Source organism: Dama dama, chromosome 19 (assembly GCF_033118175.1).
Source record: "Dama dama isolate Ldn47 chromosome 19, ASM3311817v1, whole genome shotgun sequence".
NCBI classification, from domain to species: domain Eukaryota; kingdom Metazoa; phylum Chordata; class Mammalia; order Artiodactyla; family Cervidae; genus Dama; species Dama dama.
The window spans coordinates 5,963,892-5,988,980 of record NC_083699.1 but is presented as its reverse complement, the minus strand read 5'-3'; the positions used below and the strand labels follow the sequence as shown (position 1 = coordinate 5,988,980).

The window sequence follows — 25,089 nt, the reverse complement described above, 5'->3', positions numbered from 1 at the left end:
TACATTGACACCTTAGTATATTTTCTGCCATAATTTTTTTCTGTACACATACATCTTTTCTGTCTGAAACTTGAGATAACCATTTTTTCAAGGAGTCCTGGATTCCTCTAGTGAGGAATGAAAGCAAAGAAAAAAAAATTGGCACATACTCATTGACAGTAATCTATTTTAATGTACAGAGCTAAAAAAATACATATTTTAAAAATACATACATGAGTTTACAATCATATAAATTTAACACTATAGGATTGTTTATTAATTTTTTATTTTTATAATTGCATATACTTTTTAAGTAAGCATTTTATTTTATATTACTAAAATTTTGTTTCTTATGATTGTAAAATTAGAAAACATTGATATGCCAAAAGGAAAATATAAACCTTTAAAGTATTCCATGGAATATTGCTTTTAAAGCAAAAGAGTAGGAGAATAATTAAACTCAATAGATATTTTTTATATTCTTTGTGTATTCATTTTGGGTTTAGAAGTAGTATAATACAGTAATAAAGTAGATTTTAAAAATTAAAGCAACAAATCCATGCTTACTCAACTACCTGACCTGATGACATTTCTACTTGTGCACATTCAGGGTCATGTTGCTTATACACCCAGTAATTCAGGGCTCGCTTTGCTCTTTTGTGGTGATATTTAACTTCCTGTGATGATGTTTACTACCCTGAAATGAGGTGAATCTGTGTCACATTTTATTGAACCTCCACAGGAATTATGTTTTTACCATTTGAGACAGTCACCTGTGGTCTTTTCTATAAGGAACTTTCCAGAAGTCTTGGCTTCTTCAGGTAGTAATAATAATAATTATATCTAACATTATTGACACACGTGGTTTTCTCATTTAATTCTCTTCACATTGATGAAGTGTTACTGTCTATGTATTAAAAATGAGGAAACTGTTGCACAGAGAGGTTAATTAACTCACCAATGTCATACAGCGAATTATCTTTTGCTATCACAGTAGTTTCTTATTACAAATGAATAATTTACTTCAGTGTGGAATTGTATCTTTTTTCACTCTTGCTTTTTATTCTCTTTAAAGTAAGACAGTCTGGGCTTGCATTTGGTTTATCACCCATTAGTTGTATATGTTTATTATCCCGAACACTTTGTTGCTGATAATTATTTCATATTTGCTTTACACAGGAAATGTCTCAAAGTATTAATAATATTTGCCCAGGTGGCTCAGTGGTAAAGAATCCGCCTACAATGAAGGAGACATGGATGATGTGGATTCCATCCCTGGGTCAGGAGGAACCCCTGGAGGAGGAAATGGCAACTCCCTGCAGTGTTATTGCCTGAGAAATCCCATGGACAGAAGAGCCTGGCTTTGCTACAGTTCATGAGGGTCACAAAGAGCCAGACACAGCTGAGTAACTGAGCACACACACGCATATTAGTAACGATTTACTGTAATTAATAAAATCACCTGGAGATTATTTACATTTCTTTGCTGTACTTTCTACCTTGAATTCATCCATTTGCCTCAATTACACAATAAAGTCACTAGAAATTCATTCTTTTGTAACGTTACCAATATAAAATATGGCTAGGTTCATTTGTTTCCATTTGTATTCAACTAGTGGCAATATTCTATATCTAAATTATTTTTATAAAGCTCAACATTCAAGAAATGAAGATTGTGGCATTCAGTCCTATCAGTTCATGGCAAATAGATGGGGGAAAAGTGGAAACAGTGGCAGATTTTATATTCTTGGGCTTCAAAATCACTGTGGACAGTGACTGCAGCCACAAAATTAAAAGATGCTTACTCCTTGAAAGAAAAGCTATAACAAACCTAGACAGGGTGTTAAAAAGCAGAGACATTACTTTGCTGACAAAGATCCATATAGTCAAAGCTATGGATTTTCCAGTAGTCATGTATGGATGTGAGAGTTGGACCACAAAGCAGGCTGAGGGCCAAAAAATTGATGCTTTTGAATTGTGGTAATGGAGAAGACTCTTGAAAGTCCCTTGAACGGCAAGGGAATCAAACCAGTCAATCTTAAAGGAAATCAACCCTAAATATTCATTGGAAGGACTGATGTTGAAGCTGAAACTGCAATACTTTGGCCACCTGATGTGAAGAGCTGACTCATTGGAAAAGATCCTGATGCTGGGAGAGATTGACAGCAGGAGGAGAAGGGGATGACAGAGGATGAGATGGTTGGATGTTGTCCTCTACTCAATGGACATGAGTTTGAACAAACTCCAGGAGATAGTGAAGGACAGGGAAGCCTGGCATGCTGCAGTCCATGGGTTGCAAAGAGTTGGACATGATTTAGCAATCCAACACAACAACAAAAATATTAGCAATATACTACTGTATCTCTGATTATAGCCCACCTTTCTGTATTCTTCTCTGTAAGGCTAGGGATGGACTCCTATAAACTGTTTTCAAACTCTTGTCCTCTGGATACTGATTACTTTCTGCCAGTAGAAAACACTCATACAAGATTGAACAATGGGAAAGAAGAAAAATGATTCTTCTTCCTACTTCTGGTTTCTTTTGGCAGCCTTCTAGTAGCCAAAGACACACCAGCTCCAGCATTTCTGAACGACCAACAAGAGCCCAACCACTGCCTGCTGAAGGTTTATGCACCTGCAGTATCAACATCAGTCACATGGCCTCTCTGAGAGGTCTGAACACCAAGGTGTGCAACTGCCCTTCTTCTGCACACCTGGGTTATGACCACTATCCCATCCCTTTTGTTCATGGGTTCCTGGGTTGTTGAGGGAAGCCTGCCTTCAGATCCCTTACCTTGGGAGCCTCTCCACAGGGCCACTCACTGGAGGCTGGCTTCATTAGAGTAACACAGGGAGAGTGTGAGTGCCTGAAAAGGAGAAGTCACAGCCTTTTACAACCCAATATTGGAAATTCCGTGTCCTCATTATTGCCCTATTCTATGCCTAAAAGGGAAAGCATGAAGTCCAGCTCATAGAAAGGGGAAAGCCAACATGCATGGTTGTGTGTGAAGAGCAAGAGATGGGGAGTCATTTTAGAAAGTGTCTACTACTAAGAAGATAGTTTTTTTTTTAATGTAAAGTACTAACACTGATATTTAAAAAAATAAGGTGTTTCAGTCCTGTATACCTATCACAGAAGTTAAATTAAAAATTTCACAAAGAAAACTGTAGTACTAGGTGTCTTTGAGTTCTTTCAAATATTTAAGGAAGACATACTATGAATGCTACACAAAGTGGTATTTCTACTCATTTTTAGGAGACCAGCATTATGATACTAAAGCAGACAGGGCATTACAAAGAAAAGAGAAATGCATATCAATGTTCTTCAAGGACATAGATAAAAATCTTGAGCAAAGTATTAACAAATTACTCTTACAGAAAAGGTAATATTTTAAAATGTCTTGTCTTCAGCAGAGGGAATAAAGCCAAATGTGATGTTATGGTATGATGGTGACCAGGGTGTTTTGAATCATCCCAACCTAGCCAATTCAGGATATTTAGAGAAAATACTGCAGGAAAACGTGCTTTTCTTGGAAAACCATTCTGAGTAGAATGTTCACCAAAAAATTACCAAATTTTCAAAAAGGTGGCCTCATGAAAATACTAACTGGGTTTTCTCTTTTTTGACCACACATGCTTTTAAATTATTTTTTCTGAAAACATACATTTTCTAACTTGTATCCTTAAAAAACTTTTTAATACAATTTTTAAAGGTTATGCTCAATTTACAGCTACAGCAAAATATTGGCTATATTCCCCATGTTACAGAGCGCAGCCTTCTAGCCTATCTTACACCCGACAGTTTGTACCTCCTGCTCCCCACTCTTATATCGCTCCCATCCCTGTAATCACCAGTACGTCCTCTATATCCACGTCTGCTTCTTTTGGTTGTATTCATTAGTTTGTTGTAGATTTTAGATCCCACATATAAGTGATATCATACAGCATTTGCCTTTCTTTCCATTTTAAAATATGTAAATTTATTTAAAATAAGCAGCCAAATGAAAGTCTTGTCAAGAGGAGGTGGGGTGGAGAATATTTGTGTTCATTTTATTTCTTTTTAGAGGAGCTACTACTGATGCTCTCTCTCCAGGTGAACTAGAAGCTCAGATTGCATCAAGCAGTTGCAAAATGTAGAGATGAAGGAGGATATGCACAACAGAGGTTCCCACAAACAACTATGATTAAATTATCAATGATGAATAAGTCAAAAGAAAAGGCAAAAGGCAAAGTAGGATGTCAGAGCTGAGCAAGAAATCATCAACTTCAAAAGCTGGTAAGAAGGCAAGTGCATGAACACAGGAGACCTCACAGGCTGTGGGACAGTGCGGGGGTCTCTCAAAGACCTTCGACAAAATAAGCAGGCTTGGCATAGACTGAATGGAATGATACAGAGCCAGTCTTGTGGGGAATTACACATGAGAGCACTTTGTGCTGTGTTTTTTGTTGTGCATTTTTATCCCACCTGACAGAAATTTCTGTTGATGATTTCCCCTTTTCTTTAGCAGAGAGCGAAGGCATCATGATGGGCATTTGATAAAAATGTGGGGCTGAATTTATAGTCACTCACTGACTGTCAAGTACCCTAATGCTGATGGAGCACAATTAAGAGTCTCTAGTTGGAATAAAAATCTGTTATTTAAAAAAAGAAAGGAAGAAAAGTATTATATAAAGTATTGTATGCCATTATGGAATTCATCTACTGAATACAAAAACTGATCAACTTTGTAGATTAATCAACGAGATAAACTGAATTTTAAAAAAACATATTTTATCTTATTTTATGTAGCAACCATATTAGACAAAATCCAACAATTATTTTCTGGTCCCAAAGTCACCAAGGAAACTTGAGTCAGAAGAAAATACACACATTTGGTGAAAACGAGCTCTAAAATACAGACCTAATATCAAACAGTTAAATGATTGACCTAATAGTTAAAATCTGAACACTGGAAAAAAAATAGTCTCCATTCTCTTCAAATTTTCTGTACCTAAAATTATACTGGAGATCCTAGACAGTGCAATAAAACAAGAAAGAGACATAAAAGACATACATATTTTTAAGGAATAATTAACTCTTATTCACAGATGACAGGATTACCTACAAAGTAAATCATAAATCATTTAGTCTAAAGCTATTACAACTAATAAGTAAATTAAGCAAGGTCTTGGGATATAATAAGATCAATATATAAAAGCAAGTGTGCTTCTATATTCCTGATATCAACAATTAGAAAATGAAAATTACAAAAAGAAAACACTGAAATTTGCAATGGCCTTAAATATGAAATAATCAGGTGTAAGCTTAAGAAAGTATAAATGATAATCATATAGGAATTACACATCTGTACCTAGTTCTTGTCAAATTCATCAGTCAGGTCAGTCGCTCAGTCCGACTCTGTGACCCCATGGACTGCAACCCACCAGGCTTCCCTGTCCCTCACCAGCTCTATTCATGTGCATTCACTTATTTGGCAGTGATTTTGCTTGTTTTATGTTATAGTATCACATGTAATAATACATTGATTCAGTTAAGCATGAATGTTTAGTACACTGAACTTTGAGTAACACTGGGCCGTCTTTATTAGCTAAATTTTTCTGTTGCAGCACCCTTTGAGGCAACCAGAGGATAATGGCAAACACCAGTAACGAAAGTAAGAGGGCGGGTAACAGGCAGGAAGGCCAGGGGTCTCCAAATGGAGGAAATAAGCTGCAAGTGCCAGACATTTTTATCTCTCTTAAGTGGCAGGAGGAAACAAACTAGAGATATTTTTTTCCTTCTCTACAAATTTAAAAGGAGGTTTCTCTTAAAATGCTCTGTTGCCATGACACCTGGTTTCACCTGAAGCTAACTATTCTCAAACCTTGAGTTAACCAGTACATTTTTCTTATGGAAATGTTTGTCTTAAGCTATGTTAATGTACCCCAGACTCTGTCTTCAATCCAAATGGCTCAGAACCTACTTGACAAACCAGTATGTTATACTCAGGTATTGTTCCCCTAATCTATGTAAACGAAACTATTTGTGTGGTAACCTGCCCTTCTACAAGATTCAAGTCAATCATTTTATGGCCTGGGATGAATCATCTGGTGCCAGGATTATCACAAAATGCAATTTATGGATGAGGGGCCTGGTACCATTCTGAATTTTAAAACATTCCTTTCTTTTCATTAACAGACAACTTGTGACCATGTAACATCCAGCTGAAGACTAACAGGGGGGTACTCTTTCTGCCCCCTTCTGATGCCTATGTCAGAAGCTTTCTCTATCTCCTTTATACTTCAATAAAACTTTATTACACAAAGCTCTGAGTGATCCAGCCTCGTCTCTGGCCCTGGACTGAATTCATCTCCTCCGGAGGCCAAGAATCCCGGCGTCTTATCATTCAGCAACAACCTTTCAAAAGTATTCCACAAAGACTTCTGAAATGCGTTTTTCAAATTATTGAATTCATAATGTTTCAGGAAGTCTCCATTAGGGGCACACACACAATTTTTAAAAATCAATTTATTTCAAGTAAAACATCTTCAAACTCACCTATTTCATTCCTCAATAATTAATTTTCCCAGAATTATTTTAGAATACATATTACTATATTGAGGTTTGGTATGTGGATATGGATATATGTATGGTGTGTGTGTTTACACATATATACATATACAAGCATATGTCACACATATATGTGTACATATATATACATATGTACATACATATATATTTTGTTTACTTGTGTTTCTCCTATTACTGATCAGCCATGCATATTTGGAATTATTTACTTACACTGACTCCTTGCCAATCTCAAGGACCCAGATTAACCAAATGTATATGTTGCTTTTGTCTGGTTAAAGTAAGTTCTCCCTACCCTCTCATCAAAATTCAAGAGATCCAGATATCTTTAATATATAATGACTTATATTTCATTTTTCTGGACTAAGGAGATGAATTGTGCACTAAGAAATGTATTTTGCAATGGTGAACAGTTGATATTGAACTGGGACAAAAAATACTTAGAGAAACAACTTAATTCATGCTAGAGATAAATAATATCTATCTATTCTGAGGAACAAAAGTGAGTGAATTACTCTGAGACTAACCTATAAAAATCATTCCTTGACAACAACAACAGTTATGTACATGTGGATTTAGGAAGACTGTGGTAGATAAAACATGTGTTCCTAACAGGAATCCATTGGGTTATTGTCCTTTTTTCCTGAAATTCTGGGGCTTACCTTTTTCTATATTGATCAGATTTTTACTACAGGTTTTCATGTAGCCAATTAATATACTGATCAGCTGCTCTATAACCAACTTTAGTAAAAAGAAAAGAAAGTATTCCATGGAATGCACCCTCTATGTGGTTATGGATCACTCGAACTCCAGAATTCTGAAGTCGAGTAACATACATGAGTCCATCATCTCTTAAGACATCATACTGACAAGTGATGACATAGGTCAGGGGTAAACCACGCAACTTGCTGTCATCAGCTAGCAATGGTGAAGCTTTCACATCTAGAATCCCTGGATATTTTTTAGCCAGCTCCGAACTACCATGAGTTGGAGTCTTATAAACGTGGCCTTTCTTAAACTTCTCAGGGAGCAAAGAACTCCAATTAACAAATTTGAACAGATGGCTTGATTCCAGAGGAATGTGTTGGTTGGAAAGCATTGCTTTCTTAAGTGATCTATCTGTAGTAAAATATTCACTCCAGAATCTGACCATGAGTGATTTCGACAGAACTGGATAATGTGCATTTTCTTGATATGATGGTAAATCGAAATCAAAATTCTGAAGGGCAGGATATATTAAAGATTGGACCTTAAGCTTGATCTTGACATCTGGATCTTCTAAGAGCTGAAAAAAATTATAATATATTGTTTTAATAAGTCTTTTTAATGAAAAAATTAACCACAATGTTAAAATAATGCATTATTAAGGTTCTTAAAAATACAGTTCAATAACACATTTTGATAAAAAAAATTAAAATGTCAATATCAAGTAAATTTTAGTATTCAGTTCAGCTCAGTCACTCAGTCATGTCTGACTCTTTGCAACCCCATGAGCCCCAGCACTCCAGGCCTCTCTGTATATTAGATGTTCATAAACTTAATATGTTTTAATTTTCAAAGCAAAATTAATTCGTATCCTCCTCATAGACTGTGCAAGAGAATCATTATTTTTTTAAAGAGGATCTCTTACTAAATGTAATTTCATACTTATGGAACCTGGATTTATAATCTGAGGTTCTATTAGTTTATAATCACATACTTGATCTTCTCTTTTCTATTATTGAGCTTCCCTTGTGGCTCAGATGGTAAGGAATCCACCTGCAATCCCGGAGACCTGGATTCAAACCCTGGAAAAGGAAAATCCCCTGGAGAAGGGAATGGCTATCACTCCAGTATTCTTGCCTGGAAAATTCCATGGACAGAGGAGCCTGGCAGGCTACAGTCCATGGGGTCACAAAGAGTCAGACACGACTGAGTGATTAACATATTTTTCTATTATTAGAGTTATTTTAAATATCTAAATATGTTAGCAAGCATTGAGATGGGAAGGAGATAGCTTGAGGTTTAAAGAGATGCTTGATTCTGGATAAGTTTAAATTATACAGAACTATTAAGTTTTTAATATTTGAACTTATTTGATATTTTAACTTATTACTCAAATTTAATATTTAAACTTAATAGTTCAAATAATATTTGAATTTTTGTGCTTTTCTAAATATAGTCCCCATCTTCTTCTGGAAACAGTAGAATTCTATTGTTTTCTTCAAAGCTAATTTTCCTGCAATGTGCTTCTGTTACTGGAACAAACTGATCATTTTATCAGTCATAAAATACGTATGTAGTTTACTGCATAGTTATGTTTGGTAAGTTAAAATTTTCAGAACCAACTTTATCTTGTATATGCTTGAAGCACCGACTTACTCAGGAAGAATCAAACTGATTAGCACACCAAAAAATAGTATCGCTTGCTTATCATTCAGAGCACTGGCCATAATTTCAGGTACAGTTGGGTACAGGTAGTGTGTATCCAATTTTCAAGAGAAAACTTTTAAGAATTACCTATTAAGTATGATGTTTCTTCTAAGTGATTTTGTATACACACTTTTTCAAATTAAGGAAATTCTTTTCTATTCACTGTTTCCTAATTTTTTCATATTTATAGATGCTGGATATTATCTTTAAACAATTTACTTTTATTAGGATAATCATTATTTTGTTCTTTAAATTATTAATTTGGAGAATTGTATTAAAGGTATTTTAATGTTAAACCTATCACAATCTACTAGAGTGAATTCAAAATAGTCATGATATACTAACTGTTCAAAGTATTGATAGTATTTTAGTTCAGGATTTTGCATCTGTGTTCATAAATGTAGATGTTTATCATTTTTCCTTCTCAAATTGACCTTGTCAGGTTACAAATCAAGATACGTCAGCTTCCCAAAATGCAACTTTTGCAACTTTTGGAATTTGCTTTTAGAAGTAGATATTCCTATTAAAAATACTTGTTAGAGTTTGTGTTTAAAACTATTTGATCCTGGAGTGTGTGCATGCAAAAATATTAAAATGACCATTCAGTTTATTTCGTGATAATAATATAATCCTTGTTTCATATTTCCCCTAGAGTCAGTTCTTTTTATGGTGAATATTTCTATTTCATGTAAGTTTGAATGCATTGCAGTAAAGGTGTTCAAAGTATACTACTGTATTTTTAATATCTGTAAGACATATAGCTATAGTCTCCTTTTCTTCCTTATATAAGGTTATTAAGATTCTCATCATTTTTTCTTGGTCTGTCTCACCCAGACTAATCAACCGTATTGCTTTTTCAAGAAACCATTTCTGTTGACTTTGCTGATCTTACTGTGTTTATTTTCAATTTCATTTTATGCTCTCATCTATCTCTTATCCCTTTTTATTTTGTCTTTGTTTCTATTTTTAAGCTTTCTTTTCTCATTTTAATTTCATGAAATGGATACTGACCTGTCAATTTTGGCAATTTTTTTATATTTACTTAAGGCTGTATATTTTCCTCTGGATGATGATATATATGTATTTCACACAGGATAATGTATATCTATTATAATGCAGGTCAAATATTTTCACATTTTCATTACGATTTCTTCTTTCACACTTGGATTAATCAGGAATGAGCATCTTACTTTCAAAACATAACAGAGTTTTCTCTTGATATTTTATTAGTAGTTCAAAGCATTGTGCTAACTGTGGACAGAGATATAATCAAAATAATTTGATTTCTCAAATTTTATTGTGCATACTTAGAATCACTTGGAATTCTTGTTACCTATGCATAGTGTTATTCAGGACCTATGCACAGTGGTAAGACCAATGATTCTCTATCTCCAGTAAGTGCCCAGATACTGCTGATACTGCCAGTCCACATACTATGCTATGAATGCTGCTAAATCACTTCAGTCGTGTCCGACTCTGTGCGACCCCATAGACGGCAGCCCACCAGGCTCCCCCGTCCCTGGGATTCTCCAGGCAAGAACACTGGAGTGGGCTGCCATTGCCTTCTCCCATGTGTGAATGTGAAAAGTGAAAGTGAAGTTGCTCAGTCGTGTCCGACTCTTAGCGACCCCATGGACCGCAGCCCACCAGGATCCTCCATCCATGGGATTTTCCAGGCAAGAGTACTGGAGTGGGGCGCCATTGCCTTCTCCGATGCTGTGAATAGCAGGGGTCTATTTGATTTCAGTTCTTAGAATTGTTTGAGACTTGGTTTATAACCCTGCATATGTGCCTGATTAAGAAAAATATTTTGTGTGTTTCAAAGAAATGTACATTCTGCTGTTTATTATTTTATGTTCACTGTTTAAATTTATCAACCATGCTGTTCTATTACTGAAAGAGATTAGTAAAATTCTTCCAAGTTTGCTATTAACTTGTTTATTTTCCTTTATTTCGTATTAGATTTGCTCTGTGTTTTCAGACTGTTATTAATGCATGTAAATGGGTGTGTGTTTTTTTATCATCTTCCAATAAAGGGAATTATAGTTAGGAATGTTGCATGTTAATTCTAGGAATAGTTCTTTTCCTCTAAGATTATTTAATATGATTATAAAATAAGTATACTGATTAGTATTTGCTTGACATATCTTTTACTGTCTTTTTTTCTTGCATCTATCTATATCTGTTTTAAAGCATCCTATTCATGCAACTTCTGTTGGAATTTAAAATTTTATTGTTTCTATTTTTTGTATTCTACCAGAATTTTTAGTACATCTACATCAGAACATTTATTAATATTTTTGGTTTAAATTTATAATTTATGTATTATTGTGCATTCTATTTATCTCATCTATTCTATTATTTTTTTTCCTTTTGTACTCTTTGAAATATTTTTTATTATTCAATTTTCCTGTGATATCAATTTATTGGTACATTTTTATAAAAGTTTTTTATATGTATGCTAAGGATAAACATAAAATTCATTACTTTATCAATGTCTAATACTAATTATATCTTTATTACCTTCTTACAGAATAGAAAGTTATTGGAATATTTTGATATTCTAATTAGCCCTTCTATGCATGGGTTATTGTTATTTTGCATAATAATTTATTTCTATTTTTACATCACAGGACACAATTATTATTGTTTTACAGAGTCATGTTCATTTTCATTTTAGTTTGTGAATATAGTTACTTTTTTTACTTCTCTTTATTTTTTCCTACCTTCTTGATCCTCCCTCTGTGGTTAATTTTCTTCTGCCTGAAACAATCCTCTTTAAAATCCAGAGGGAGAGTATGTTGGGTTGTGAATTTTCTGGAATTTTAATTCTAAAAAAAGTCATCATTTTGTCCTCAGATTAGAAGGATATATTCATATTAGTCTTTTTGCCATATATTTAATGACTTTTCATTATTTTGTATTTTCTATCTTTTAATCTCTCTGTTCAATATTACAAACAATTTTCTAATCTCTCTTCCAATTTTCTATGTTGTTGTATTGCAGTCAATATACTAACACTTCTACATAGTTAAACCTAGAATGAACCCTAATATAAACTATGGACCTTGGAAGATTATAATGTGTAAATATAAGTTCATTAACTGTAACAAGTGTACCACTCTGGGTGGGGTTGTTGATAATGAAGGAGTCTATGAATGTGTGGCAGAGGGTAGACTGTAAATTTCTCATCTTCTCAATTTTTATATGAATCTAAAATTGCTCAAAAAGTATAAAATCTTAAAACAACTACATTGAAAACCTAATTTTTATGGGTAATGTTTTTATTTATTGAAATTTTATTTATTTTTCAAATATATTAGTTTTTATAGCTTCTTTCATGAGCTTTATTTATTGAAATTTTATTTATTTTTCATATATATTAGTTTTTATAGCTTCTTTCATGAGCATATTTCCAAATTTTAAAATATACTTTCATTTATTTTAAGCAGATTCTACTAAAACATTTTTCTAACAATAACAATATCTGAATCTGGGTGATATCTTTTTCCTGTTAACTTGTTTTTATTTTCCTCTTTGTATATGTGCTTACCTTCAACTCTGTTGATTACTGGGAAAAAAAATCAGTTTAAGAATAAATTGGAACCTAGGATCATGTTGACTTCTCTCAGTGATGACCTATATTTCTTTCCAGCAAGCATATATACACATATTAAAGTATATTATAATATACAATATTCTGAACATATGTCATGAATATACTTGGATTACATACAATATTCTGATTTCTTAATTATGCTAATTGTTACCCTTTATTGATTTTCTTTCATTAAAAATGCCAATGGACTATATAGGAAATTGTTTCAGCATTTTATATATAAAGAAGTAAGCCAGAAAGATAAAGAACATTACAGCATACTAACACATATATATGGAATTTAGAAAGATGGTAACGATAACCCTATATGCAAAACAGAAAAAGAGACACAGAAATACAGAACAGACTTTTGAACTCTGTGGGAGAAGGTGAGGGTGGGATATTTCAAAAGAACAGCATGTATACTATCTATGGTGAAACAGATCGCCAGCCCAGGTGGGATGCATGAGACAAGTGCTCCGGCCTGGTGCACTGGGAGGACCGAGAGGAATCGGGTGGAGAGGGAGGTGGAAGCGGGGATCGGGATGGGGAATACGTGTAGATCCATGGCTGATTCATGTCAATGTATGACAAAACCCACTGAAATGATGTGAAGTGATTAGTCTCCGACTAATAAAAAAAAAAAAAAGAAGTATCAAAGTATGAAATCATTCTTCTCAACGTTTCCTAAATAAGTAAAATAAAATTAGTGACAGATTATATTTATAACCTTGATGTATGAGTCAAAAGTTAGTAAATGAAATGTAAAGAAAACACAGTAAGTGAAAATGCTGAGCATCTTACCTGCTGTGCTACTGCTGCAGCTAAATTCCCTCCAGCGCTGTCTCCAGAGACACCGATTCTTCCAGGATCTACACCATAGCTCTCAAGAATTTGGGGGTCTAAAAACCATTTTAATGCAGTGTACACATCTTCAAATTGAACTGGGAAATGGTACTTTGGGGCTAGTCTGTAGCTGTAGATAGGAAAACAATGCTTTCTTAATCATTGATTTTCTTATCATTTAAAATTTTTTATTTAATTTTTACTTTATATAGGCTTATATTTGATTAACATTGTTGTGTTAGTTTCAAGTGTACAGCAAAGTGATTCCATTACACATATACATATTATAGCCATTCTTTTTCAGATTCCTTTCCCATATAGTTTATAGCAGAATATTGAGCAGACTTCCCTGTGCTATAACCATTGATTTTCCTGGACTCTTGACCCAAAATCAAAACTAAAATTTTGCTTCTACCAACATATTTTTTGGGAACATGCTTTTCCTAATCATAAAATTTGACTGGGAATCTCTAAATATTGCCATTTCTATAATCAAAATGTAAAGTCCAATTGTTAAATTTGGTTCAGTCTTGGGGAAAAACTTACTAGGTGCTGCCTTTCCTAGAGAAAAATATTTGCAGAGTGTTTATTTTTGGTAAATGTTTTAATTTTTTTAAAAAATATATCATTATTATTACTTGTTTCTCTAGAATTACTGTTATTTTATCAAAATATATCAATTTAATATGATAATTATTCCATTAGTCCATTAACTGAATTTTCTGTATGTTTAAGAAGGTTCTCACAGAGAGTGTGTTCTATAGAAAATTTAAACCCTTTTTCTATTCTTTCTAAAGTGTATATTAGAATGGACTTTGAGATAGGTTTTGTCTTACTTTCATGGTAAATATGGGTAATATCAATGGATTACTAACTTCTAGGCACCTTTCTAAGCACTGTTACATGTATTATAACATGTAGTCCCCATTTCAATGATGAGATATGCAAATCACTAATACTTAGAATTCAGTATCCTTTAAAATATCACACAGACCAGATCTGCAGAGCTGACATTCAACCTCAATCCTCTGGCTCTAAAATTTCCTTAATTATAGGGAAAGATCCAGAGGTAGTAGTTAAATCCATGTGATACTGTTGGCTAACTTCACTTGAACAACATCTTGCCTTTCTGAGCTCTCTTCCTTCTTCAAATATGGTGTATGCCTTTTCTCTCCTCTACTGGACTGGACAGCTTCTGACATTAGGTTTGTCTGTCCATAGTCAATGTCATCAGAGGCACAGATTAATTTTTGCCATAATAAGACACTCTATATAGTTGAGTGTATACTGATATGTAAGGCATATGGCCTAAAATAAAAGAACACAGCTCTTACTTGGTTGATATGACAACTGCGTCAAGTCTGTCTGCTGTCCATCTTGACAGAAGGTCATAGGTATAATAATCTGAAATAAAAGAAAAAATACTGGACCACTGTAAGAATTGAAAAATGATACTGTCAAGAATAAAGTTTACTGTGATGACTTTATATTTCCTCCCTTTATCTTAAAATATTACCTAAAGAAAAAAGTCTAATACTTAGCTTCCTGTTGATCAGTTTACATATTCACATGTCAGTAGAATGTGAATCGTTAAGTCTGGTGATCCTTTCACTTGCCCCTGATCAGTTTTCCTTTTCATTTGCCAAAGTTTTCAGCAGAGCCCAGTGGCATGTCTTACCCTTGCCAACCATGCTCTCAGAACACTCGACCTTGGACCTTAAACACCATCCTCCTGCTTTCAATCCACAGTCCAGTCCATTGTGATAACATACATGAAAAAAGGTACTAAATGTCTTCTTTCAACTTAAAAACTAAACTGTTTTTCTGGAGTACAACTTGATCTGGAAAAGGATAGAAATGTTCTTCAAGGAAATAAAAGAAAATGCAATCCATTATTTAGTCCTATACTGTTAATCAGGACATGATTTCAAGAAAGCTGACTATATCTTAACATTTAATTAAGTAATTGGAAAGTTTTTTCACATCTATATTGGGCCATTAGGAACTTGGAAAATAATCATTTGAGTCTTGAGGTATAAATAAGACATTTCCAGCAATATGTTAATGAGTTCAAAAGACAAAAAGGGTTTTTATTTGCTAAGGTGCTTAGTCTTCATTCTGCAAAATTTGTAGGTTCTGTCAGAGAGTGGTAGGATCAGAAAGTGTCTTAATTTTTGTAACAAACATGTGTTAAATTCTTAAGGTTAATAAAATTTTATTCAGACTGAGATTTCAAAAACTTAATTCATGCCGCTTTCATGAAAAGAATTTCAGAAGCAGGAACATGATATTTAATTTGTACCTCCTAGTATGAGAATCATCATTTACATTATATGAAATGAATCTACCAGTGCATCACCCTTACCATTACTACCCAAACTCCAACCACCACCATGAATATAAAACAAGCCTCTTCTTAACGATTTTATTTTCCGTTGGGGCACGTATACACGGACAGGAATATCGTTGAATGTGGTATCTCTCACAGTTATGTTTTCGTCTGATGTTGGTGGAAAACCTTGAAAGCTTGAAAAGAATGTCATCGATTTCATGAAATGGTTTAGCCCCAATATTTCAGCAAACTGGGCCTGAAATGAAATAAAAGTACACATATACTCTAACTATAAAAAATGTTTTGAGTAAAGAGGTGTACATAAATATTCAATATGACCCCCCAAATCTTAGTTATATAGTCAGAAGAATTAATGATTATACCACCAGAAGATATACAAACCCAGGTGCTTTATTACTGTTTGAAGAATAACCTAAGTGACATTAATCCTCACTTATACATTCACCCAATAGATATTAATATGGAGTATATAATTCTCTAGTCAATGCCCAGTAGAATTAGGCAAACTATTCATCCTCAAAAAAAAAAAAAAAAAAAAAGAAAAAAAATCACAGTCAAATGAAAGACTTAAGTTATAAAAGGACATTGTAATATAAATATGGGAAAAATTATTTGGAATAATTGTCAAGGTGAGGAAAAGGGTTTTTTTTTTTCATTTATTTTTATTAATTGGAGGCTAATTACTTTACAATATTGTAGTGGGTTTTGTCATACATTGACATGAATCAGCCATGGATTTACATGTATTCCCCATCCTGATCCCCGCCCCCCCCCACCTCCCTCTCTACCCGATCCCTCTGGGTCTTCCCAGTGCACCAGGCCCGAGCACTTGTCTCATGCATCCAACCTGGGCTGGTGATCTGTTTCACTATAGTTAATATACATGTTTCGATGCTGTTCTCTCGAAACATCCCACCCTCGCCTTCTCCCACAGAGTCCAAAAGTCTGTTCTGTACATCTGTGTCTCTTTTTCTGTTTTGCATATAGGGTTATCATTACCATCTTTCTAAATTCCATATATATGCGTTAGTATACTGTAATGGTCTTTATCTTTCTGGCTTACTTCACTCTGTATAATGGGCTCCAGTTTCATCCATCTCATTAGAACTGATTCAAATGAATTCTTTTTAATGGCTGAGTAATATTCCATGGTGTATATGTACCACAGCTTCCTTATCCATTCATCTGCTGATGGGCATCTAGGTTGCTTCCACGTCCTGGCTATTATAAACAGTGCTATGATGAACATTGGGGCGCATGTGTCTCTATCAGATCTGGTTTCCTCGGTGTGTATGCCCAGAAGTGGAATTGCTGGGTCATATGGCAGTTCTATTTCCAGTTTTTTAAGAAATCTCCACACTGGTCTCCATAGGAAAAGGTTTTTAACTTCCACTTTAACTAAGACTTAAAAGGAAAATAGAGTTTGGATGATTAACTGAAGAGATAACCTTTCAGTCAGATTAAGTAAGCTTAGTCTAGAGAAAAACCAAACGTGGTGATAGAGAAATACAGGTTGTTAGCTATTCCTATACTTTCAGACTCCAAGAGGTTGAATGAAAGGAAAGAGTCCTTAAGAAGAATTTAATAAAGTATACAACACATACATATTAAAAACAAAACAAAACCCAAAGGCTATGAAAGACATATTGATAAATTAAGTTTTGTTATATTTAAACAGTAATATTTTAGAAATCTAGTAAAGTGGTTGAAAAGTCAAAGCACAATGTAAATAATAAACTTGCAATTATGAAAATGATAGTCTTTAGAATATATAACAAACTGATTACAGTAAGAAATAGACTAACAAGTCAATAGACAAAAGACTCCAAAATTTTTTTCATGAAAGGTCTACAATGACTGCAGCTCTAAGGAACAAAAATACTCAATTTTCAAATATATAATTCAAAAGGAATGGCAAATACAACAAAATGGTGGAATAAGCACTGTTTTAACCTTCTTTCATTTCTCCTAATTTTATTAAAATGATGGTAAAATAAAAATCTTAATACAGTTATGCTAAGAAAGCAAAATACAATTGGCCCTCCATATCCTAGGGTTGTGATCTCTGGTGGGTTGAATCTAGGCTTCTCAGGTGGCACTTTGGTAAGGAACCCACCTGCCAATGCAGGAGACGAAGGAGAGGCCAGTTTGATCCCTGGGTTGGGAAGATCCCCTGGAGGAGGGCATGGCAACCCACTCCAGTATTTTTGCCTGCAGAATCCCATGGACGGAGGATCCGGGCAGTCTACAGTCCGTAGTGTTGCACAGAGTCGGACATAACAAGCGACTTAGCAGGCACACACAGGTTGAATCCACAGATACAAAATCCACTGATAGGAGACCGGCTGTATTAATTGGTCTGTGCCATTTAATACAAGGGACTGCAGCATTGATATTGGTTTCTGAGGGGGTTTTTGCAACCAATTGCCTGCCACCTTGATAACAAGACTGTATTATAATATATACTTCTGAAAAAAGGCACAGTATTAGGAATCATAATAACAAAAAGCCTAGTTCTCCAAGACAGAGCAATACTAAAATGTGTATGCAATAACAGAGCTTAATAATGCAGGAATTGAGAACTGAAAAATTGAAAGGAGAAACAAAAAAAAATCCAAATTGTTAGTTGGAAATTGACATTCTTATCTCATTTGTTGATAGAAAAAGTAAATAGGGAAATAGTAAGCATATAGAAAATTTGAAAAAACCATCAACTCAACAGAATTAATGTATTGAGGACATTCTACCCAATGAAAACAGAATACACATTCTTTTCAACTGCATAAAGAAATTTCACAAAGATGTACCACATGACAAATTTGGGGGAAAAAATATCTCAACAAGCCAAAAAAATTAAGATCATACAAAGTAGTTGTCAACCCACAGCATAAGTAAAATAAAAACTGGAAACATAATAGTGTATGAGAAATCCCTACACATTCAGAAATTAAACAACATATTCCTAAATAACTCACTGGCCAAGAAAAGATATCTCTAGACAAATTGAAAAAATATTTTTAAGCAATTGAAATGAAATTATAGCATATCAAAATTTGTAGAGTGCAGAAAAAACATTGACTGAAGGAAAATTCTTAGCTTTAAATGCATTATTAGAGGAGAAGAAAGGTCTAAAGGAACTGATCTAAGCTTCCTCCACTACAAATTTAGAGTTAGATTAGCATATTAAACTCAAAGTATGAAGGAAAGAATAAAGGGAAAAAATCTAGAAATCAATAAAATCAAAATAGATAAAGAAAATTAAAGATTTACTCCTTGAAAAAAAATTCCATAAAATTGATCAGCCTCCAGTCAGAATAATCAGAAAAAAAGAGAAGTTGCAGTTTACCAATATCAGAAATAAATGAAAGGACACAATTTTAAATGGTCAGACCCATAGACACAGTAGGCAGCAGTCAGCGTGTGCTCAGATCGACTGGACTGGCCACCCGGGGGGGTGCAGTGTAGGGAAAAATGGGACCAGGACTTGGATAACTGTTAGACATGTGGAAAGAAATTGAAGATGACACAAATAGACAGATATACGATGCTTATGAATTAGAAGAATTGATATTATTACTGTTAAAATGACCATACTCCCCAAGGCAATCTACAGAGTCAAAGCAATCTCTGTCAAAATACCAATGACATGTTTCATAGAACTAGAATAAAGAGCTCTAAAATTGTATGGAAATACAAAAGACTCTGAATAACCCAAACAATTCTGATAAAAAAGAACAATGCTGGAGGCATCATGCTCTCTGATTTCAAACTATACTACTAAGCTATATTGATCAAATAAGGACTATACTGGAAAAAAACAAACCCAGACATCAGAGGATTAGAATTGTGATACTGGAAAAAAACAGATCCAGACATCAATGGATTAGAATATCAAGACCAGAAATAAACTCACACTTATAAGGGCAATTAATCTATGACAAAGGGCAAGAATATACAATGGAGGAAAAGACAGCCTCTTCAATAAATGGTGTTGGGAAAACTGGACAGCTACGTGCTAAGAATCAAACAGGACTACTTTCTCAGATCATTTAAAAAATATACTCAAAATATGTTAAAGACATAAACATAAGACCTGAATCAATAAAACTCTTTAAAAAATAGGCAGTATGCTCCCTGAGATCAGTATCTGAAATATTTTTTGGGGAAATGTCTCTTCAGACAAGGGAAACAAAAACAAAAATAAACAAATGGGACCACATCAAGTTAGAAAGCTTTTGCACAGTGAAGGAAACTATCAACAAAATGAAAAGTCTGTCTACTGAATGGGAAAAGATGTTCTATAAATGATATAACTGATAAGGGGTTAGTATCTAAGATATACAGATTATTAAAAACTAATGTGATTTTATGTTTGTCATAAGCAATTGGTCTCACTTTCAATTATATGTATCGAAAATGAAGTTGCTAAAAGTATAGATCTTGTTGACCTGATGAGTAACTTTATAGAAAGATGAGAAAAGACTTAATAAATCAAAAGCATTACATTAATGTTATTATTCTTCATTGTAACACATAAAGACATGCATATTTTTGTAATTTGTGTATGTTATTCATGTATCCACTATTACCTGTATTATTTGTTGCTGCGGTTTACTTGCTAAGTCGTGCTTGACTTTTTGTGACCCTGTGGACTGTAGTCTGCCAGGCTCCTCTGTCCACGGGATTTCCCAGGCAAGAATAGTGGAGTAGGTTGATATTTCCTCCTCCAGGGGATCTTCCCTCCAGGGACAAAACCTGCATCTCCAGCACTGGCAGGCAGATTCTTTACCGCTGAGCAACCAGAGAAGCCCAGACATACCTAGCTCAACACTGTGTGTGTGTGATCGGTCGTGTCTGACTTTTGCAACCCCTGAACTGTAGCCCACTAGGCTCCTCTGTCCATGGGATTTTCCAGGCAAGAATACTGAAGTGGTTTTCATTTCCTACTTCAGGGGATCTTCCCAAACCATGGATCGAACCCCTGTCTTTTGCATCTCCTCCATCGGCAGGTAGATTCTTTACCATTGCGCCACCTGGGAAGCTCACATATACTATATATCATGAGTAATAAATGTTTTTAAAGGAGAAGTTTTATGATTAAATATTTTTGCGCATTTTTCTCCCTACCTTTTGAACAAGGGTTCTTGAGTTTTCATTTTGCACCAGGCTCAAAAAATTATTTAGCCAGCTCTACTTGATAAACACAAACTGGGGCTAGACTACTATTTTGCTTCCCTAATGGAGTACACCTGTCAGCCATTATCATGAATACTAGTGCAGATATAGACCCTGAAACAAAGCTGGTAGTTGCAAAGAGGAAGACATTTGTTATTTCCTTAGCCTTTTTGGAGCTCTTCCAGACTTGTCTCACGATACTAGCAGTATGAATCAGCTTAAAGGACTATCTGTGGGAAATACAGTTTCTGCTTCCTGAGCTTCTTAGGCAGAATCTAAGAGAGACCCAAAATAAAATGGTACTAGCATACAATTTATCATTTATTTGATTTAAAAAATCAAGAAAAATTGCAATATATTTTTGTTAAGAACTGAGAGAATATGGATATTCTCATGCCTTGCTGGTTGGAGTGGAAAGTATTACAGAATGACTTTGCAATAATTAGCAAAATTCCAATTGGCTCAGCAATCCCATTTCATGGATTTATCATAGACAAAATGCAACCTCTGAAAGTTTTTTATGTATTACTATTTTATTGCTTGTAATACCAAAATACTGAAAATAACAAAACCTCAATAAGGCTGAATAAGTGAACTGTATTTTATACACTTACTGAATCCTTTGTATTATGTAAAGGAATGAGAGGACTTTTTACATGAAGATGTGGAAAGATCTATAAGATATATGATTAAATGAGAAATGCAAAAAACCCAACAGAATACTTGTTATGCTGTTTCTTATGGAAGAATGGAAAAGAGACAAAAATATGTTTTTATTGTTGTATTCATTATTATTAGCATCATGTGTAAAAAACAACCCCAGGATGAATCACTATAGCTAATAAAACTGATGTTCTCCAAAGGCCTGGGAGAAAAGAATGGAAAGAGACAAGAATGGGAGCAGGAATTCTCAGTGTCCACTTTTTTCATATTGTTTTGATTTTTGAAATATATGGGTACATTACTATTCAAAAAATAAAATTTATTTAAAATTGTTTTTAAAAAATTGGAGTGGACTACATAAAACAGTAGTGAGCTTTCCATTCCTGGAAATATGCATGTTGAGATTAAAGGTTTCTACTGGTCAGAACTCTAGCAGTTTCCAATCTGTCACCAAACAATCTTTGCTGATTCCTTTTTTATATATAGAGGGACAGAGAGAGAAAGACAGAGAGACAGACAGAGGGAGGAGGCTAACTTTGCAGTGAGGAGGTTAGAGGAGTAAACTGGGTCAGTTTCCAAATAAGTAGTCATAACAAATCCAGTGGTGATAACTGATTGCCTCTAACTAAACCTCTCATTCTTGACTATACGGAACTTGGACACTTGGGAAAGTTAGGGATATTGTGAGGGACAGAAAAGCCTGGCGTGCTGCAGTTCATGCATGGGGTCACAAAGAGTCAGACACGACTGGGCAACTGACCAACAACAACAGACCTCTCATGTTTTTATTAGGCATTTACAGTCAGCTTTTCTATACCATGAGAACCTACTTGCATGTCTAAAGCACATATTGTGTTCCAGAACCATTACTAGTGTTTAAATGTCATAGGTAACTACAGAGTAGTTCAAGCTTATGACTTCTGAATTTTGTATGAAATTCTGAAAGCTATACAGAGTGAAGTAAGCCAGAAAGAAAAACACCAATGCAGTATACTAACGCATATATATGGAATTTAGAGAGATGGTAACGATAACCCTGCATGCGAGACAGCAAGAGAGACACAGATGTATAGAACAGTCTTTTGGACTCTGTGGGAGAGGGTGAGGGTGGGATGATTTGGGAGAATGACATTGAAACAGGTATATTATCATATGTGAAATGAATCACCAGGTCAGGTTTGATGCACGATACAGGATGCTTGGGGCTGGTGCACTGGGATGACCCTGAGGGATGGGATGGGGAGAGAGGTGGGAAGGAGGTTCAGGATGGGGACACATGTACACCCATGGTGGATTCATGTCAATGTATGGCAAAACCAATACAATATTGTAAAGAAAATAAATAAATAAAACTAAAAAAAAAGGGGGGGAATTCTGAAAGCATGCAAGAGTAGAAAAAACCAAGATTGTCACACACACATATGCACACACACACATTTTTACTGCTAGCAGAATACATCACTTCAGAAACACAACCTGAATGCCTCCTTGGTCATCTTGCTACAGCCTGCTTTGAGACCACTCAGCAGCATAGCAGTCAGGAGAATTTGACAACAGGAAGCCAAGGTTATGAAGAACTTGCCAAAACGAAATGAAACAAAACTAGAATCTTAGAAAACTTGACTTTCTTGATTAAAAAATATTTTCACTTACCAAATATGATGAAGTTTTTAAAAAGGTATTTAGCAGCATTATTTTCCATGGTTCTTCAACATTATCTGGAAGAGGTTCATAAATATAACCTGCTAAGAGGACTCCCAATATCAGAAAGCCAAAAGATTTTTTCCCCATGCTGTGACTGTTCTGTTTCTTAAGCAAGACAGTATTAGGCCTCTTTCAATGCCTGAAGCTAAAGAGAGGCAAACACCACCTAGTTATTATGTAACTTCTGGGCCATGGAGTTCCCTCATTGGCACAATAGGTTATTACATGGCAGGTACAAAGGACTAGAGATGAGGAAAAGAGCTGAAGTTCCAGCTCGTGTGCAGTTTGTAAGGGATAACACTCACATTTTGGCAGGTCATATCAAATCTGCCTGCATTAGCATATGAGAAAAATAACTGTGGAACACCAATTTAGAGACTATTCTCAAAGATTCTGGAAAATAGAACAGACACACCCTTCTTCTGTGTATGTGTCTTAGTTACTCAGTTGTGTCTGACTCTTTTGACCCCATGGGCTGTAGCCCACCAGGCTCCTCTGCCCATAGAATTCTCCAGGACGGAATACTAGAGTGGATATTCCAAGGGATATTTTACAGGGGATCTTTTGATCCAAGGATTGAACTGGGTTCTCTGCATTGCTGACAGTTTCTTTACCATTTGAGCCACCAGGAAAGAGAGGAAAACAAAGGGATCCATAAACAAGTTTGATATATCTTTAATGATATCTTTATTTATAGCTTTATTAAAAGCCAGTCATATACAAATTGATCATCTTAATGGCTATGTAGTGTCTGGAGTAGTTTTGGGGTGAATAATGGAAAACTTGGCAGCACCCAAGCCTAAGCCAAGTCTTAGGTCCGCTGTTGGGTTAACCAGGGAAAGATAATGGACTTTGTGAAATAAAAGGCACTGATGTAGACTTTGTAAGTTCAATTTTAAAAGTGCATTTCTCAGCTTAATATATAACTTGCTATTTCAAATTCTATTTGGTTAATATATAACCTCAATTGTTACATAACTCCACTAAATAATATTGGAAGTGAAGATGTCATACACATGTACCCAAGCTAATTCTGCTGATTTATGTAAAATGTGTGATTCTGTCACTGTTCCACTTTCTAGAAAGGAAGAAAAAGAACTTGGATAACTACCTCGTTAGGTGTTGTTAAGGGAATTTCTGTATAGAAGGCGGATAGTATAAAAGGAAAATTTTTAAATTACAGAACTACTTGCCCAGGAGAGAATCAAAACTTAATGCTAAAACACTTCTGAGGCTAATTTTCTTAAAGAACTGAGGGTAACAGGCAGGAAGGCCAGGGGTCTCCAAATGGGGGAAAGAGGCTGTAAGTGCCAGACATTTTTATCTCTCTTAAGAGGCAGGAAGAAACAAACCAGCGATCTGTTTTTCCTTCTCTATACAAATTTAAAAGGAGGTTTCTCTTAGCATTCTGTGTTGCCATGACACCTGGTCTCACCTAAAGCCAACTACTCTCAAACCTTGAGTTAACCAATACATTTCTTTTTCATATGGAAATGTTGTCTTAAGATATGTTAATGAACCCCAGATTCTATCTTCAAGTTGGTTCCACCAAACGGCCTAATTTACTTACTCAGGTATTGTTCCCCTAATCTATGTAAACGGAACTATTTGTTGGTATTCTGCCCTTTTACGAGATTCAAGTCAATCGTTTTATGGCCTGGGATGAATTATCTGGTGCCATTCTAAATTTTATGACATTCCTTTCATTTCATTAACAGACTGTGAGTGACTATATAACATACAGCTAAAGACTAGGAGGGGGGTACTCTTTTGCCCCCTTCTGACGCCTAT

General features: G+C 34.8%; 1 protein-coding gene across 1 annotated transcript; it reads right to left on the bottom strand.

Moving 5' to 3' along the window:
* Window positions 1–2,852: 2,852 nt before the first annotated feature.
* LOC133074174 (arylacetamide deacetylase) lies at window positions 2,853–23,441 on the bottom strand. The gene is made up of 5 exons (XM_061168139.1): window positions 23,248–23,441; window positions 15,769–15,991; window positions 14,738–14,807; window positions 13,362–13,533; window positions 2,853–7,832 (listed from the first exon to the last, which is right to left on the bottom strand). The coding sequence occupies exons 1-5, from the start codon at window positions 23,383–23,385 to the stop codon at window positions 7,236–7,238; spliced, it is 1,200 nt and encodes a 399-aa protein (XP_061024122.1). The 5' UTR covers window positions 23,386–23,441; the 3' UTR covers window positions 2,853–7,235.
* Between the last annotated feature and the right edge of the window lie 1,648 nt (window positions 23,442–25,089).

Excerpts from the sequence above, each read along its gene's own strand:
- LOC133074174 (XM_061168139.1), bottom strand. The coding sequence starts at position 23,385 with ATGGGGAAAAAATCTTTTGGCTTTCTGATATTGGGAGTCCTCTTAGCA. Across the intron at positions 15,992-23,247 it reads TAAAAACTTCATCATATTTG|GCCCAGTTTGCTGAAATATT; the intron begins GTAAGTGAAAAT and ends ATTTCATTTCAG. Across the intron at positions 7,833-13,361 it reads CTGCAGCAGTAGCACAGCAG|CTCTTAGAAGATCCAGATGT; the intron begins GTAAGATGCTCA and ends AATTTTTTTCAG.